Consider the following 15,904-nt stretch of genomic DNA (forward strand, 5'->3'; position numbering starts at 1 on the left):
TACCTCTCGTGTGTGTAAAACGTTAAAAAGCTGCTTTGTTCACTCTTCGGTGGTGAAAAGCAAACGCAACACAGACATAAGGCTATTTGAACTCTTTATTTGCCACATTTACAATATTAATAACAGCATTTCTAAAAGTTGTCACATCAAGTAAAAGATCTTCATTCCAGGCTGTCTTTGGGGGCCAAATTGAGACTGGATGCATGCATTTAATAAATTGTAGTCTCACGTAGTCATTTTTGTAAATAATTAGTTTCAGTGAAAGAATAAGTTAGCATATTGTATGCATCTAATGTTGCAAATGTACACACAGCAAACTTTGCTATTAATCAACAGTCAAGCACCGCAAGTGGGGTCTCATACATAATGAATTGTGCTTAAACCTCATGGGTTTCTTGATAGAAAAATAAAAGAAAACACAAGTGTAGTAAGCTTTTGAATAAAATTTAACTAGATTGCTCTGCATCCTGTAATTGTTTTGGAACCATTAGGGACCTGATCACTCATCTATAGTTTTGGGGTGTTTTTATCTTCATCTGTCAAATAGTAGAGACTTTTAATGATACGTTAAAGTGTTAAAATACAATTTTCCTTTTAATGATTTGAACATTTAGAGGAAAAAGTATTTACTTCTTAAGGTATTCCCATATGCCAAGTATACCATTTAGATTCTTTTTAAAATATGTTTTATTATTGCTGATGTATGTTTAAGAATCAGTTGTTTTTAAAAGGAAAAAAATATATAATTCTTATGGGGAGAAGTTGAAAATTTACATAAAACGTTTTCTGTATTTTTGGTGGGTGTTTTAAAATACTACAGTAAATTCCTTCTGTGGTTTTGTTGAGGTTCTGACATTAATTTGAACCCCAAATTTTGAGGGCTTAGGATACCATTAAAAATTGATATCCAATTTTAGCAACATACCTATGACCACCCGGAAAGTGAGTGGGCTGGAAGCCAGCTAAATTTTAAACTGCCTCTTCCTCCTCCTCATACCGTTGACCTTGGGCACGAACCATTTGGTGGCCTGTGATGGGATCGTAAACGTAGAATTCACTTTGGGCTGGGGTGGAGGGCACACAGGCAAGGAGTGGCATTTATGTCCGTCTTTGTTGGGAACCACGCAGTAGCGTTTGGGAAGGATTTGCTGATTTCTTGGCCAGAACTCCCCCAGCCCTCCGGCAGGGACCGGTCGAAACGCTGCCTGTTCACATCCGCCTAGGCTGGGAACGGGCTGCTTTGGCCACTCTCTGCCCTGTCTCATGCGATAGCCGTTTGTACAGAATGCATCTTTGAAAACAGGAATTAAAACCAAACACACGGAAGTCAGTAAACTCACCTGTTACCTATCGTGGGCCCTCTTGTCCCAGAGAGTTGAAAAAAAAAACCAATCATACCTATCATTTTTAGATAGACATTGCTGATTTCATATGTTTGTTTTTCCTTTCACAGTTGAACACGTGTTCTTAGGGTTGCATGAAACATGAGTGAGATAGCACACGAGTCCTTGAGAACAGCATGTGCTGAACAGTAAATGTCATCGCTGTCATTATTAGCAACAGTAGCTTCCCAGTGAGGCTCCGGTTTTGTCTGTGCATAAACCCCTGTTGCCGTGCCTTTGTTTTTCATCGTTGACGCCATTGCGTTGTTGAGATCACTGTTTCTTATTACTGGCATCAGCACTTAGATTTTTCCCATTTCTACTGTTTGTTAAAATAACTCTGGAACATCCAAACAATCGCACAAGCTTTGTGGAGCATACGTGGTGATACTGCCCAAAAGGTTGCTGGCCACCAGGCAGTGCCACGGAGCCACCGCTGCGGTTTGTTCGGGACACTGGGCCATTTGAAAGGTGGACGTGGAGAGTCACTGCCGACGGCCCGTGTGTTTTACCTGCCCCTTCCCCGCCTGCGCAGTTGGCTGTGAACTCCGGGGAGGGGAGCGCGCCGAGTCGGTCTGCTTGCCGCAAGTAAGCCACACGCGTGACGGGTCCTCGGTACATCCTTGCATGGAATCAAACCACTGCGTTTGCTAGGCATATGGAGTTGAAAGGCTTTATTCAGCCTCGCCTTCAAAAATGATCTTCATTGAGAGCAGGTAGCATAGTTTATTTCTTGTCTTCAATCCTATCCCTGGAAGAAAAACATCTAAGCTTTAGCAAGAAGTTATAATTGAATACAGGGCCAGTCCATCAAACATGAGAAACTTCTAGAGATCTTATAAATCGGACATAATTGTGCATTTACCAGCAATATTTAGCAAGAGCCTCCCCGTGATGTTTACAAGGTCCCCTCGTTACCTGGGAAGCCTGGTGCTCTCTCCTGAGATGCGAGGCCTCCCCTCCCCAGCACAGGGCGCCGGCGGCCAGAGGAGGCAGGTGTTGGCTGCCTCGGTCATCACTGCAGGGGCGTCTCGAGTGCTGTGTGTAGCAAGGCTCCGGGCTCTTCCTCCCACTGACAGTCGTACGAGCATCTGCGGGTTTCCCTGCGGCCCTCACAGCCCGTGGAAGGCAGCAGCCTGTGTTGGCTCCCTGCCAGGTGCTGGATGAACTCAGAGGAACACGTGTCCTTTGAACTCTTTTCTTGGGTGAACCTCCAGTGTCACCAGTTAAGGTTCCCAAACCTTATGAAGAAAATGTCATTTATGGAGGGAGAGAGACTGGACAAGTTCGGGGCCACGGGAGGGAGGAGGTTGTGCGGCACTCTCCACACAGAAGGCCCCAGGCTGTCCTGCTGGGTGGAGCCGCTGCTGACCAGGTGGGGTGATGCGTAAAGGACTCTCGGCCTAGCTTCTTAGGTCACGTGGGGTTTCAGCCAAATGCATGACATTTTAATGTCTCTGGGGACATTCAGATTCATTCAGAAACAGGTATTTGGTGATTCTTTACTACCAGTGAAGTCTTGAGGTTCCCGAAAATCTGAATACCCGTATCTCCCGGCAGGCCGGTAGTGCTTTGAAGCATCAGGCGCATCGGTAACTCGGGAAGAGCCTGGGAGCCGTGGTGCTTTTCCACTTTCCCCGTGCTGTGCCAGGCAGATGTCAGCGCTTAACAGCAGCGGGTATTAGGTGTTGAGGATACCTCCTAATGGACCTGGCGGGCCTGGCACGTGTACTCGGGCCCCTGCAGAAGAAGACCTTGCTTCCACAGGCGCCGCTGGCGTTTGGCTGACTCAGCTGACCACAGCAGGACAGACAGGCCGGGCTCAGGCAGAATCCCCAGGTGGCAGAAGGATGCCCATGTCCACCAGGGGCCACTTAATTCAAATTTGGCCAAATCACCCCCAGGCTCCCTTTATCCCCAAGCAGGTGCTGCTGCTGCTCTTTCACTTTCTTGATAACATCAGCGTCTTGAAACAAAGCTTCCTGCAGACAGGAAGGACAGTTTGCCCTTGAGTAGGTTCAATGGTCACCTGCCACTCGTTTCTGCTGGAGCATTTTAACCACTTTTCTATGCTGCTTTGGGCTGAAGGGAAGCAGGTTTATATCGAAACAAAGCTGAAACACAGTTCTTCACAGGGATGGCCTCTGTCCAAGCCCAGGAAAGGAATGGGTCAGGGCAGCTACTCACAGGTGACCCCTCCGTGAGTCCTCAGTGGGGCTCACCAGTGCACTGACGTTCCAGGAGCTGCCTCTGCTGGGACAATCTGTGTGTCCCCCTTGCTCTTAAGGAGGCTGCGGTGTGGCCAACAGTTGCGTACGCCTTGAAGAGATCCCCGAACCGGGCCATGTGTAACTCTGGCTTTGCTATGTTAGGGGCCCCAATGAAGCCAGGGTCCTCTCTCAGCCACCATCCTCTCGTGCCAAGTTAAAGAAGTAAGAAGGTTCCAGTGTCATGATGTTTGCCTTGGGATTATTCCTCCTGGGAGGGGTCTTGGGGAGACGTGACTGTGACGTGCCCCGGTGTGTCCCTGTTGGTGAGGGCCCGGCCTCCTGCGGGGATGGGAAGCGCCCAGGGCCGCACGCTTGGGCTCCTGCTCCCTGGGGAGGGTGGGCCCGGCCGGGCCGGGCTGCGGGGGCTTCGCTCCAGCGGCAGGTGGGTTTTGGGCCCCCAGGGAGGGCTGGGATGTGGGATTCCAATGAGCGTGGGCCACGGAGCCCGTAATTGTTGGCGTGTCAGGGTTCGCCGGTGGGGAAGCGTGGAGGAACTCCTCCGCGATAAGAGCTGCCGTAGAGACGCCGTCGCCCCGCAGCCCTTCCGGGGACGAGCGCGGCAAGGTTGGAGGAGAGGGCAGGGCAGGAGAATAAATTTCATTTTACTGTAGAAATGGAAATTTGTGTCACGGCTTTAAAAATCTGGTTTTATGTGTGTGTTTAATGCCATTCATTTTAAATGTAGTATCATAAATCCTTGCTTCAGAATCAAAGCTGTTTAATTACATTTCACCCATGAATGGTTATCTAATGCCAATAGAGAAAGAGTTAAAAAGGAGAACTACAGAGTAAATCAGAGGTTGAGATCTTTAGCACAAGCATAAAAAATCAATTTAAGATGAATTTTACTACTATAAAAATTCTTCAAATATCCTTTTAAGAGTGGGAAATGCTAGGAAACACGGCTCACATTTCAGTTCCCTCAGCGCCGTGAAGAGAAGGCCGGCCCGCATGGGCAGAGCCCTGGAGCGCCCGAGCGCACCCCGTTTCGCTCAGGGTTGTTGCTGAGCCAGGAATGGTCGCTCCGGCAGCCGAGCGCCACTGCGGGGGCAGAAGCCCCTGCCTCTCGCTTTAGGCTGCCCTGCCTCCTGCAGTAGCATGTGTGGTGTGTGGCGGCCGGCTAGACCCCGCTGGCCCTGGAGACTAAACTGACCTCGAGGCGCTGGCTCGTGCTGCCTACTGGACCAGCAGCCCGGCCCCTCCGTCCCGCGAGCTCTGCAGGAGGAGAGGTCGCTGGCTGCCTGCTGCAGAAGGTGCTAGGCCCGCGCAGGCGGTTTGGTGCAGGGGTCTTGTTTCCTCCGTTGAGGGTCCCGAGAGGCTGCCCCTGGGCCACAGGCTCTCTGCCTACTTGGAGGGAGCGTGAGCTAACCCAGTGCACACACCTCCGCTCCCTGTATCCCCCTCTGTCCCTGGGGATCAGGATGGCAAGGCGCGTCGCGTATGTCTTCATCTTTCTTTTTAGATATCGTAAGTACACTGCTCAGTTAGTAGGAAGAGAACAAGAGTAGAATGACTGAGAGTGTGTCTCTGAAATCGAGTAATATTTAAGCCAAGCAGAAGTTCTTTTTCCCTGATCAGACCTCGCTAATGGGAAAGAAATCGAGGTGGTGAGACAACAGCATCTCTGTCCCCAAGAAGATCTAGGCGGCCGCTCTGTCTCCCCGCCCGGGAGGCCCATCCTACACCTGTGACAGGGCTGGACAAGGTTTCCAGGCGGCCTGTTTATGTGGGACACTGGGCTGAGCGAGGGCCCCATCCACGTGGTTCCCTCGGACAGGGCTCTTGCTGCGCCTGTTCTGTCTGGTTCCGGTGCACGGGGTCAGCGGCGCCAGCCGGCTCTGGGGACTTGACTCTCAGGCCTGACTTCGGCCTCGGTTGTCCGTTTCTGCCTGGTCATCCGGGTGAGCTCGTTGTGCCTGCTTGGAAACCTCTGACCGACTTCGTGTTCCTCCGTGAAAAACAGCGTCAAGGGGACGCCTGCGCATCCCACCCAAGATTCAAGGACCTGGGTGTAGACACTCTTACACCCACGAAACGCCCTGACCAGAGACACAGACGCCAGCGCGAGTGATTTGTCAGACCCCGCGTGAGGCCGTCGTCACTGCCCTGCTGTGCCGTGAAGTGACGTTTCTGCAGCTTCAGTGCCGGAAAGAGCGAGAGAGCCTGAACGTGCCACTGCCCTGCTGTCTCTTTCCTCCCCCAGCAGCAGGAGGGGGACACGGCTCTACGTGAGAGTCACCACAGTGGGCGTGGATCTGTATCTCTCCTGGGCTGCTCACCGTCGCCCTGTGGGCCTGGCCGTAGCACTGCGTGTTTCGTGGATGTGACAGACACGGGCCGGGCCGCGTGTGCCTCTGGGCACGTCTCCTGTCTTGTAGGGAAGCGGGAAGAGCGCCTCGGGCGGCATTCATGCGGCAGCCCGAGGACTCGCCTAGACCCCAGGTTTGCCACTTTTAATTGTCTCTCATTGAAGCACAGACATCCTCTGTGGAAGGCCGAAGATGCTTCTGTTGAAGCTGTGCTTCCTACTCTGAGGTAGACGTGTCCAGGCGTTTCTGCCCACAGTACCGTTTAGTCCGAAATAACTTGTATCATCGTTAACACGCACAAGACTGTTTAATCGAATGCCTGAACTACCACGTCTTCCCTTTATTTCTGCTGTGACTCCGAGTAAACCTTTCCAACCACGAGGAAGGCGTACAGTTTCTTTCCTACCTCGTGCCTCGCCGTGTACTTCTGACTTTATTCAGATGTGCACAAGCTTGGTTTTTACCTCGCAGGAAAAGCGAGAACCAATCACTCTAGAAGTCGGAGCTCTTTGGGTGACGGCGGTGTTTTCAGAGTCGTGACCGCATCTCTGTGACTTAAAGTGAATCACTGCTCTCCTGCGGTTCCAGGGCCACGATCCTCCTGGAACTGGCCTTGGGGACAGCCTCTACCCATGCAGCACCCAGACCAGGGTTGAGGGTCTTCTGGAGCTCTGGCCCCTCCTTTCCGGTGTTCTTACCACCACAGCCCTGCTCAGGGGCAGCTCCGGGGCCTCCAGTCGGGACCCCCGACAGTCACACTCACGGGGTCCCCACCTGCAAGGTGAGGTTGCCCGTCCTGCCCCAGCACACACCCCAGGGCCTTTTACTTCCTCATGTCTTTGTTCGTGCTAAGGTGGCCCCAGAGGCTCCCCTGCCCCACCTGCCTCGTGCAGACACAGCCAGCCCAGTGCTCCCGGGCCCTTCAGCCGCACTTGTCATTCCTGTGCTGGCCGTGCCTCCAGGTGACTCTCGCAGAGCTGGTGGGTGCGTGTTGAGAGGAGGTCTTTGGCTAGAAGGGTACACACCAGCAACACAGGACACCTGACGCCACGCCGGCGCAGGAGCCCAGGAAAGAGGGGGCTCAGGAGGAGGAGCTGCCTACGTCTGTGTTACGGTGCCTTTTCCACCGTTCCAGAAAGCCTCAGACACTGCACCATTTTAAAAGGACACTAGAGAACCCCTGTCCACCAAGTCCAAGAAGACACATGGGAGCATGCTACCTGTCTAGGCCTCGGAAGGTAGGGAAGGAAGAGAGTCATCGAGAGAAATCTGACCCAATGCCAGCGCTTCGGGGGTGTGCGGCCCTGAGAACTGAAATAAAAAATGGATCTGCTGTAAAACTCGAGGCCCAGCACAGCAGAAGTGAACCTTCTCCGCAGGGGTGTTTCTCGGTCCGAGGAACACATCCCCAGATCAGCCCCTGCTGAAGACGAGGAGTCAGCTCCGAGGGGGTCACAGAAGAGAGAGCACCCCACACAGAAGCAACCGTGCAGCGACCCGGAACAGCTCTGCAGTGAACGGGTTTGAGCCTAAGGAGATCAGAGGGAGGACGGTGACCAGAAAAAGCAAATGGGAAGGTTTGGGAATGAACCAAAGAGATGTCCCCGGCATACTGCTGCCACTGAAAGACAAGCGCAGGGGACGGCGCGAGCACAGATGAGACCCTGGGAGCGTGGGGTCTGACGGCAAACGCCAAGGAATGCCCTGGAATAGAGCCAAAGCCGGCGAAGATGTGTGGCCGTGCCCTGGCGTTGTTGAATTCGGGGCGGGAGGGGGCGGATGTGTGGTGCAGCCTACGCACTTTGAGGCTCTCTGGAAAATGTGTGATGGTGAGCACTTGGTGATTTAGCGCACGTGTGCCCTCTGCAAGCCTTACAAAGGGAAGGTGCTCGGGTTGCTTCCCACCGTGGCTGCGCTTTCAGAGCCTGGTCCTGGGACGTTCCAGTGCTCCGTGCAGCCTGAGGGTGGAGAAGTGGGTGCAGCGCCTCCGTGCCCGCCTTTCTGCTCTCGAGCAGCTAGCTGAGCTCGGCAGCTGCCGGCGTTCGCCCATTGAGATGCAGTAGGCATTTGCTTTTCTGATGTGTGGCGACAGGGCCCAGAGGTTTATTAAGCCCCTTTTATCACTTTTGCAGTGCCGCGGAGGCCCCAGCCCCTCCCGAGGCTCTCGGCGGTCCGGAGGGAATGACGGAGCCCCTTGCGCAGTGCGCAGCCTGGCTGGACGCCTATTTCCACGAGCCCGGGGCCATCAGCGAGCTCCCCTTGCCAGCTCTTCACCATCCCGTTTTCCAGCAAGGTCAGTAACTGAGCCGTCCCGTGGTGTTTCCTTTAGGGAGCTTGACTTATTAACTATCACCGACACCACAGTTCGTTCTGTTGACTACACCAACTTGGTATTTTTACATCATCTAAACAGAGACAGCATGTGGCCAAGCTGGAAGGACGAGAGTTCTCAGCCTCCACCCACTCCAAACGCTTGTGTTAGTTTTGGCACATGGTCGCATAATTCTTGGCAAAGGCAATAAAAATGATGCATGCAGATCGACTCTTGACTTTCGCTGGCTGAAAGGTTTAAATAGGAACACGTCTGAATGGCAGTAAATTTTTCTATAAGCTTATTGTTAACTTAAACTATCTGTTTGCCAACAGCACAGAGGAGGGAACGTGTATGTGGACAATTAGCTGCTTCCATGGGCTCAGCTGGTGACAGTTACATTATAGTAGGTGGCAGCTCGTGTCTTCTTGGATAAATTTTAAATTTAATTTCTCAAATGTACCCTAGTTAGGTATTCTTAAGAGAAGAATTGAGAACTTGCTACCTAAACATAGCATGCTAAGGGCATTTAAAGTCTGTGATAAACTAAAAACATTTTTCCAGACATTTCTTTTAAAGCTTTTGTTCGGATCTACCTGATACAGAAATTAATTATAGCAACTAAAATCATTCTAGGCACGTACCAAAAGTTTATTTTGCGTGGCGATTTTTCCCACAAGTAACGTTTTAATATAAACGAACGCGTATTCGTATACAGATAGACACGTGTAGATGTGTGTACACTCTTAAAGGGAAAAATTACGCCAAGATTTTAGATGTGGTGAGTTTAAAGCAATCTTGAATTTCAAAATGGTATGCACTAGGTAAGTTTAATGGTATTCTAATTGCTGCTGTGCTTTGCAGCAAAAACAAACTTGAAAATGGAGTGAAGTTTTCCAGTGAAGCCGGTGGAGAAACCCCTGATGGTTGGGCTAATACCGGGGTCCTCTAACGAGATGAGACAAGTGAGCAGATGAAGCCCGTTGTGCATAATAAACTGACACTGCACGGCTGTAATGACCTGGGCACCTTGTCACCCCTGAATCGCACAGCACTGTCTGCAGGGGGTTTCCCTTGGGTGGGGAGCTGGTCTCTGGGACGGGCAGGCGGACCTTTGCCGGGCACCGCACACGTCCTGGAAACCCTCCATTGCCCTCACCCGCTAGTGTGCTGCCCGCCCAGCACGTCATCCTGCCTGCGCCGGGCCCACCCTTTCTCCAGCCCCCGAATCGATGGGCTGAGTAGATGGTACCAGTGACCCTACTTTTGTGCACTTCCGACGAGCCAGGCACAGGACGGGGATGAGGAAGTCAGAGATGAGTTTCCTTTTTAAAGGAGCGGCTTGGGAATCTTGGAGTGGCAAACTGGTCCGTCTACTGTCGTCATTTTCGGGTTCCTGCCCTGCCAGTGGGAGCAGGACAGAACTGCCCAGCCGGCTTTCCTTCTCCTAAGTCTGTCAGATACATGAGCTGACATGTGAGGTCTCGGAATAGAAAAGGTACAAAACCAGGGCAGGAAGTATCTGCGTCATCTTACGGCGGGTAGTGGGGAGAATGACCTTACAAAATCCTGAAGTTTACCTGAGGTTCGTTGTGTAACGTAATGAAAACTGCAGTGGCAGAAGTTGTGAGAAAACCACTAGTTTTCTGCAAGCCAGACGGTGATCCCAGCCATAGAGCCGGGCTCTGCTGACCTGGCGCCACCCGGGTCTGGCAAGTAACGTGGAGGAAAGGCCCAGAGGAGGCCCCTTCGGTGGCTGCTGATAGTAACCCAGGACGGGAGTCACCGAACTGCCTCTGCAGCCTCCCTCTGCCCACCACAGCGTTTGCTGCTCCCAGACGTGGGGACCGGCCCCGGGGACCAGCAGGCCTGGGGCTCCTCCGTCACGTCCCCAGCACTTAAAGGGAGCTGGGATTGGCCAAATTAACCCCTCCTCCCTGGCACGGGGGCCCAGGCCAGCAGGTCATGGTGGGTCTTGGTGACCAGGAAGACTTGGAAGTAGCCCTCAGGTCACGCATGAAGACCGTCCAGCTACCCCGCAGCCCAGCCCTCTGGAAAGCCCTACATTGCAGGTGGCGCTTGTCACTGGGCCGGGGTCCTGGGTGGAAGGGCCCAGCATCCTGCAGCCTTCTTTCCTGGCACCCTGGGAACTCCCAGGCGGGATGTGGACCCAGGGTGCTGGGGTGCCCTGGGCCAGGCCTGCCTGTGACAGTTCCTGGTTGCTGCCGGGTCTCCCACGCCTCAGCATGTGCACGCCAGGTTTTCTAAATTTAGTGCAATCATTCTCCGCAGGACCAGGTGTACAGATTTTATGGTTTAAAGAAGGGGAGGTGGTAGACGGTTACGCACTTGCTAACAGGGAGCGAATTGCTACTACCCAGATGTGGCAACGCCCTTTCCGCCCAGCATTCGTTGGGTTTGTTCTCCGTCCAGTTTGTGTCTTACAACACCAGGGAAATCACGGTGAGGGGCGAGTCCCAGGCAGGGAAAAGTCTGACATCGCAGCCCTCTGGCACCGTGGGGCACTATAATCAGTCTGCAATCTGGAAGGAACGGGTCGATTTTAACGTGGAATAAATGTTTCCTTGACCAATTACACTTTCTGTGCATTTTAATTTTTGAATATGTTTAACATACTTCTACATATCATTTTTCTCTGTACTCTTGGTCTGAGATTTAGCCCACTGCTATCCATTTCATGCTGTTTTTTAAAACGTGATCGTGGTTGAGCTCATCCTGGAGTCCAGCACAGGCACCTTGCTTCCTGCAGCCCCGGCTCGTGACACCTCCGGCCTGGGCGCCAGGCTCCTCCCCACCCCCGCCCAGCGTGGGCTATCGTGCCGCTGAAAGACCTCTCTTCTGCACACAGGCCCTTCCTCGGCTTCCCAGGAGTCCTACGAGATGAACGTGCTGTTCTTGATTTGTTTGTTTTTTTAAGGCTAACCACAAAAATATGCATTAAGTTGAACCATATGAAATTGCTGTTTTTGTAGGTTAAAACTTACCAAATACTAGAAATTCATACGGTTCAACTTCTTGGGGAGTTTCCAAAGACCGATTAGTATCTGGGTATTTCTGGGGAGGGACAGGGGAGCCGTCTCTGCTGCCCAGGACTCGAGGTGTCCGTGGCCGCCATGGCCTTGGGCCGGCCCGGACAGGACTTCCCAGTGGGAAGGGGGACTGAGGTCTGCAAGGAAGACCCATCCTTCTCTTGAGGGGATTAAAATACAACCTCAGCTGGTGAATAAAATGTATTCTGATTTCTCCTTGGAGTGTTGTTTTAGTAGTGGTCAGGTCATTTCCTAAAATAAAATTAGAGTTTTCTTCTTTGTTGTTATTTTTGGTTTGCTTATTCTAGTTTATTAAAAATGTCGAGAGGATCATTCTTCCAGCAGCCTCGGCGCACAGCCAGCCGTCTCAAGGAGGTCGGCTTCTCCCCGTAAGCTTCTCACGAAGGTCAGCGTTTTATCTGTTTTAATCCATTTTTTCCAAGAAATACTTATCTAGTGAAGCTGTTATCTTTGCACTACATCTTTACTTAATGTTTCTTTCATAATGAAATATCGTTTAAACTTTTCTCTAAACACACCCGGCTTTCTTTACATTTATTTATAAAAAGTATTTAGCTGCTTTGTATAACACACATTCTTAGAGGTCAGTGGCAAAATCAGTTAGAATAAGAAAAGCAGTAGTTTGCCAAAAAGAGATTTAAACAATAAGCTCGGGAAAAGCAGCCCCCTAGAAAACTGAGACGGACTTTCAGACACCGGCTGTGCGCGGGTGCGTCCTCCCGCCCCTGCCCCCGTCTGCCCGGGGAGACCCTCCCAGCAGGTGCGGTGGGACAGGTGTGGGTGGCGGGGCTGGGCCCTTCTGCTGCCCTGCCGGGCGGGGCTCCGCTGGCACTGCCCACGCGAGGCTGTGTCCTGGTGGACCCAGCTGGGCCCTGAGCCTTCTCACAGATGATGGCTCTCAGCAGATGAGTTCTGAGTTTTCTTTTTAAAGTGACTGCAATGTTCCCTTTTAAATGAAATATTTAACACTTTAATAATTCCTTCGTCACAGCTATTAGCTTGTAGCTATGAAATCCAGTTGCATGACAGCAGTAAAATCTGCATTTTTAAACCTGCTGGCTAGAAGTAAGTTTTGTAACTTACAGAGCCTCAGGAAGGATTCATATTCCTGTCTCTGTGTGTCTCTGTCGAACCCCTCATTTCAAAAGGGCCTCCGACAAAAGCCCTCCCAGAGTTACGGGACAGGCCCTTTTGGGGTAAGATAGTTCATTTTCCCATGTGTCGTGGAAGAGGGTCCCACCGTGCTCGTGCCTCCCAGTGGGGGCCGTGTATGCCCCAGAAGGCACAAGTCCTAGAAGACAGGGGCTGGGGGGAGAGCACCGTCATTACCCTGCGTCTTCACCGGAGTCAGCCCTTTGCAGTTAAAAACCCACCTTGGAAAGCCAAGCAAGGGCCAGTCCTCCCGGCCCCGCCCCACACCCTGCTGCCTTCGCGGGCCCAATGAGGCTCTTCCTTCCTGGCGTCACTCGTGTCCTGGCAGGCACCCTGTACCCTGCCCAGCCGGCATGTGGTCTCCCCGGGAAAGACACCCTGAACCCCGTCTTCTGAAGGTCCTAGGGCCTGTTTTGGTGACCTTCAAGTGTGCCTGGTAAGTCGAGACTCCAGCCTGAGTGTCTACAGAGGTGGTGCAGCTGGGGATGGGGGACGTTTTCTCTTTAGCCTCCCCCAGGTCCACAGCAAGATGCGAGCTTTGTGCTTTCAGGTACTTTGTACTGTTGTTTGCCCTGAACTTTTTTTTTTAAAAAATTACCGACTTACAGAGAAGATAAAAGCTAACGTAGCAGATGCATTCGCGGGTTCTGGTTGTAGCCTTCACTGTTTTCCCTTATTTTAAATGAGGGCTCATAAAAATTGTTGACCTTGCTGAGATATTACCTAGTGGAGCGGGAAGGTTTGTAAACCTCCTTCCAATGCCCGTTTATTGATCAGAACAAGCTAACAACGCTGCACTTAAATTAAGTGGAAAGAAACAGCTGGTGAAAATGTAATTCCCACGACCTTAGAGCGGCTGAGCTCCTTTCCGGGCGGCTAGTGTGGGAACGCAGGTCTGCAGCCCTCTGAGGACAAAAGGGCCAGATCCACAGGCTGGGGGTGGGTGGCAGCCCACGGACTGGAAGGTGTCCGGGGAGGACTGTCACACGTCTGGAGTCAGTACCGGAGGCCACTGCCAGGAACACCCGTCATTTCTGTCATGGAGAGTGAAGCCTGATGCATTTCAGTGATTTAGAACCATGACACGAAGGAGAGACGGTGGAACGTTCAAAAACAAGAGTAGGACGGGAATCGGTGAAAGTGAAGCATCTGCAGTGTGATTCGGTGCAGAGTGAACCCTGGAGGTGTCGCGGGTGGTGGGTGACTGTCTCCTTCACTGGAGACATCCGCTTACCACTCATCCATCCGGGCTTGGTCACCGTGTCCCAAAGAATCTATCCCCTGTGGGCCAGAGCAGCAGCCCCACACCATGGTCCTTCCTTTTCAAAGCCATCGGGAGGAGAGCGCCCCTCCCATCCCACCTGCCCAACACAAGTCGCTTTTTGATGTGGCTCCTTTCCCAGCGGGTGGGCTCTGTCCCCTGTCCTGGCTCATTTGAACGCCCGCGTCACTCCCAGCCCCTCAGCGGAACAGCAGTGTTTGCTATTCCGGGTTGGGGGTGCCCCGCAGAGCCCCGAGCGGGGTGGCTCTCCCGGTTTGCTCTGGGTCACCTGGCCGAGCCAGCTTGGCACAGCGCACACACTTCACTCTGAGCTCTTGAACCGACTGAGCAGCTACATTTTGGCATATTGGTGAATTTCACGGGCCAAAGAGCCTGAGGGTCAGATTATGTCTTAGTTCGTTGTTTCATCCTTCATTACGGAGGTTCCTGCCTGCTAATTGTCACGGCTACTTTTTTGTTCTGTTCTTTGTACTATGAACAACATCTTGGGCTAGGAGAGCATTTTTAAAGTTTTCAAGTCACTCTTATCTCTCAGCCCCTTCACACGGGGGTATATCAGAATCCTCTAGAAATCGTGTTCATAATATTATACCTACAATTTCTATACTGCTTACCCCTCCCCAAGACACACCAAAATTTTAGGATAGGCAAACACACACATACACACCCATTTTGAGAATCACTGTTCTAAAGGAATGTATTTAAAAGGATCCAACAATCTCATGGGTGCTTGTCCTGTGTACGTTACCTCGTGCTAATTTTAACCTTCCCGATTAAATGATTGTTTTTGCTTAAGACGTAACTGTGCCTGTTTGTTTTGCTGTTAAGTAGACAGTGTAAGTTCTGGGTCGTGTGTGCATGTATCTGCCTGATCTAGAACTTAGCGCACAGCCGAGTGAGAGGATGGCGCCACTGCTTAGACTTAGGGAGGCTGAGTGGCGCGTGCCACCTGCCGACAGCTTCAGGAAGATGCCCCAGGGTGTCTAAAGAGCCCAGCCGGGAGACCCTAGGACAGAGTGTCACCAAAGCTACCACACCATCAGAGGGTTTCCAGATGCTTTTGGCCAAAATGTTTTTTCTTTAAAATAGCCAGATGAGTGACACTATAGATTCTTCTAGAGAACTTTAAGCAATGAAATGGCTAGGAGAAGGGAAGAGATCGCTTTAGGCACTGATGCCAATTACTTGTATCTGATGTAGACCCAGGCCTGGGATTGCTGATGGAGTTTCAACATTCGCATGGCCCGCGGTGTCCTTTCCGCTTCCCCAGGGGGAGACTGTAAGAGAACGCCCCCTCCTCTCCTGTGGAAGGGGTCTCGGCGCCTGGTCTGCTGGTGGCGGCTAGAACAGAACCCCAGCATACGGGACCCCAAGAAACTCACGGTGTCCCTGTGTGAAGAGCCCCCTGCCTAATCAGTTGCCAGGGGCACTGGGGAAGCCTAGTTACGTGAGTTTCACCCTGAATCTAAAAGGTGTTCGGGTCCTTGGTTCCCTGAGGTTTCCGTGAATCGGGGGAAAAATGAACTTACGAAGACCTTAACTCAAGACTACTGGGCTCACACGGTGTGTTTAACGAAGCTTACGAGGTAACCAAAAGCCCTGTTTGAGAATCAGCTACTTTCAAACCTTGTTGGAAATAAGTAGGTTCTCTGTTACGATACACAGTACTTAACAGTATTCGAAATTATTATGAGTGCTGCTTTTATGGGAAAATACATTAAAATATAACTTACCTCCAGCATAGTAATTCAGTAAATCATGACAGTTTCTATTGGAAATAAGTCATCCTTAATTACTTCAACACCTTTAGAAAGATCATCTGCGGTGTCCTAGTGTTGGACTCGGATGCGTTTCTCAAAAAGTAACAAGTAATCAGGTGTCTGCTTACAAGGAAATGTAAATTACATCATCGCTTTCTTGAATAATTTTTCATTTTAAACAGTCTTTGAAAAATGGGAATTTCCTGTCAAGTCTATATTTTAAAGTAAAAAGCAGACTTTCTACTTAAGTGTGCTTTTAAAATTTTTATTCCCACTGTAGTCGTTAGATAAACATATGCAACTTCCAAAGAGAATGTTTCCCTTAATATATTTTGTTGTCCTAAAATGATATACATTCATACTTTAC

The 15,904-nt window shown here is 51.2% G+C and overlaps 1 protein-coding gene across 1 annotated transcript in view; it reads left to right on the plus strand.

The window, feature by feature from the left end:
• The first annotated feature begins 3,939 nt into the window (after positions 1–3,939).
• The window catches only part of MGMT (O-6-methylguanine-DNA methyltransferase), a 55,068-nt gene continuing 43,103 nt past the window's right edge, over positions 3,940–15,904 (plus strand). The window contains exons 1-4 of the mRNA XM_012661473.1: positions 3,940–4,034; positions 6,668–6,742; positions 7,919–8,020; positions 8,094–8,254. Of these exons, the coding sequence (XP_012516927.1) occupies positions 3,940–4,034; positions 6,668–6,742; positions 7,919–8,020; positions 8,094–8,254 (433 nt within the window). The remainder of the gene's footprint in view (positions 4,035–6,667; positions 6,743–7,918; positions 8,021–8,093; positions 8,255–15,904) is intronic.

The sequence above is a fragment of the Propithecus coquereli genome, unplaced genomic scaffold (genome assembly GCF_000956105.1).
Source record: "Propithecus coquereli isolate 6110/MARCELLA unplaced genomic scaffold, Pcoq_1.0 Scaffold710, whole genome shotgun sequence".
NCBI lineage: Eukaryota > Metazoa > Chordata > Mammalia > Primates > Indriidae > Propithecus > Propithecus coquereli.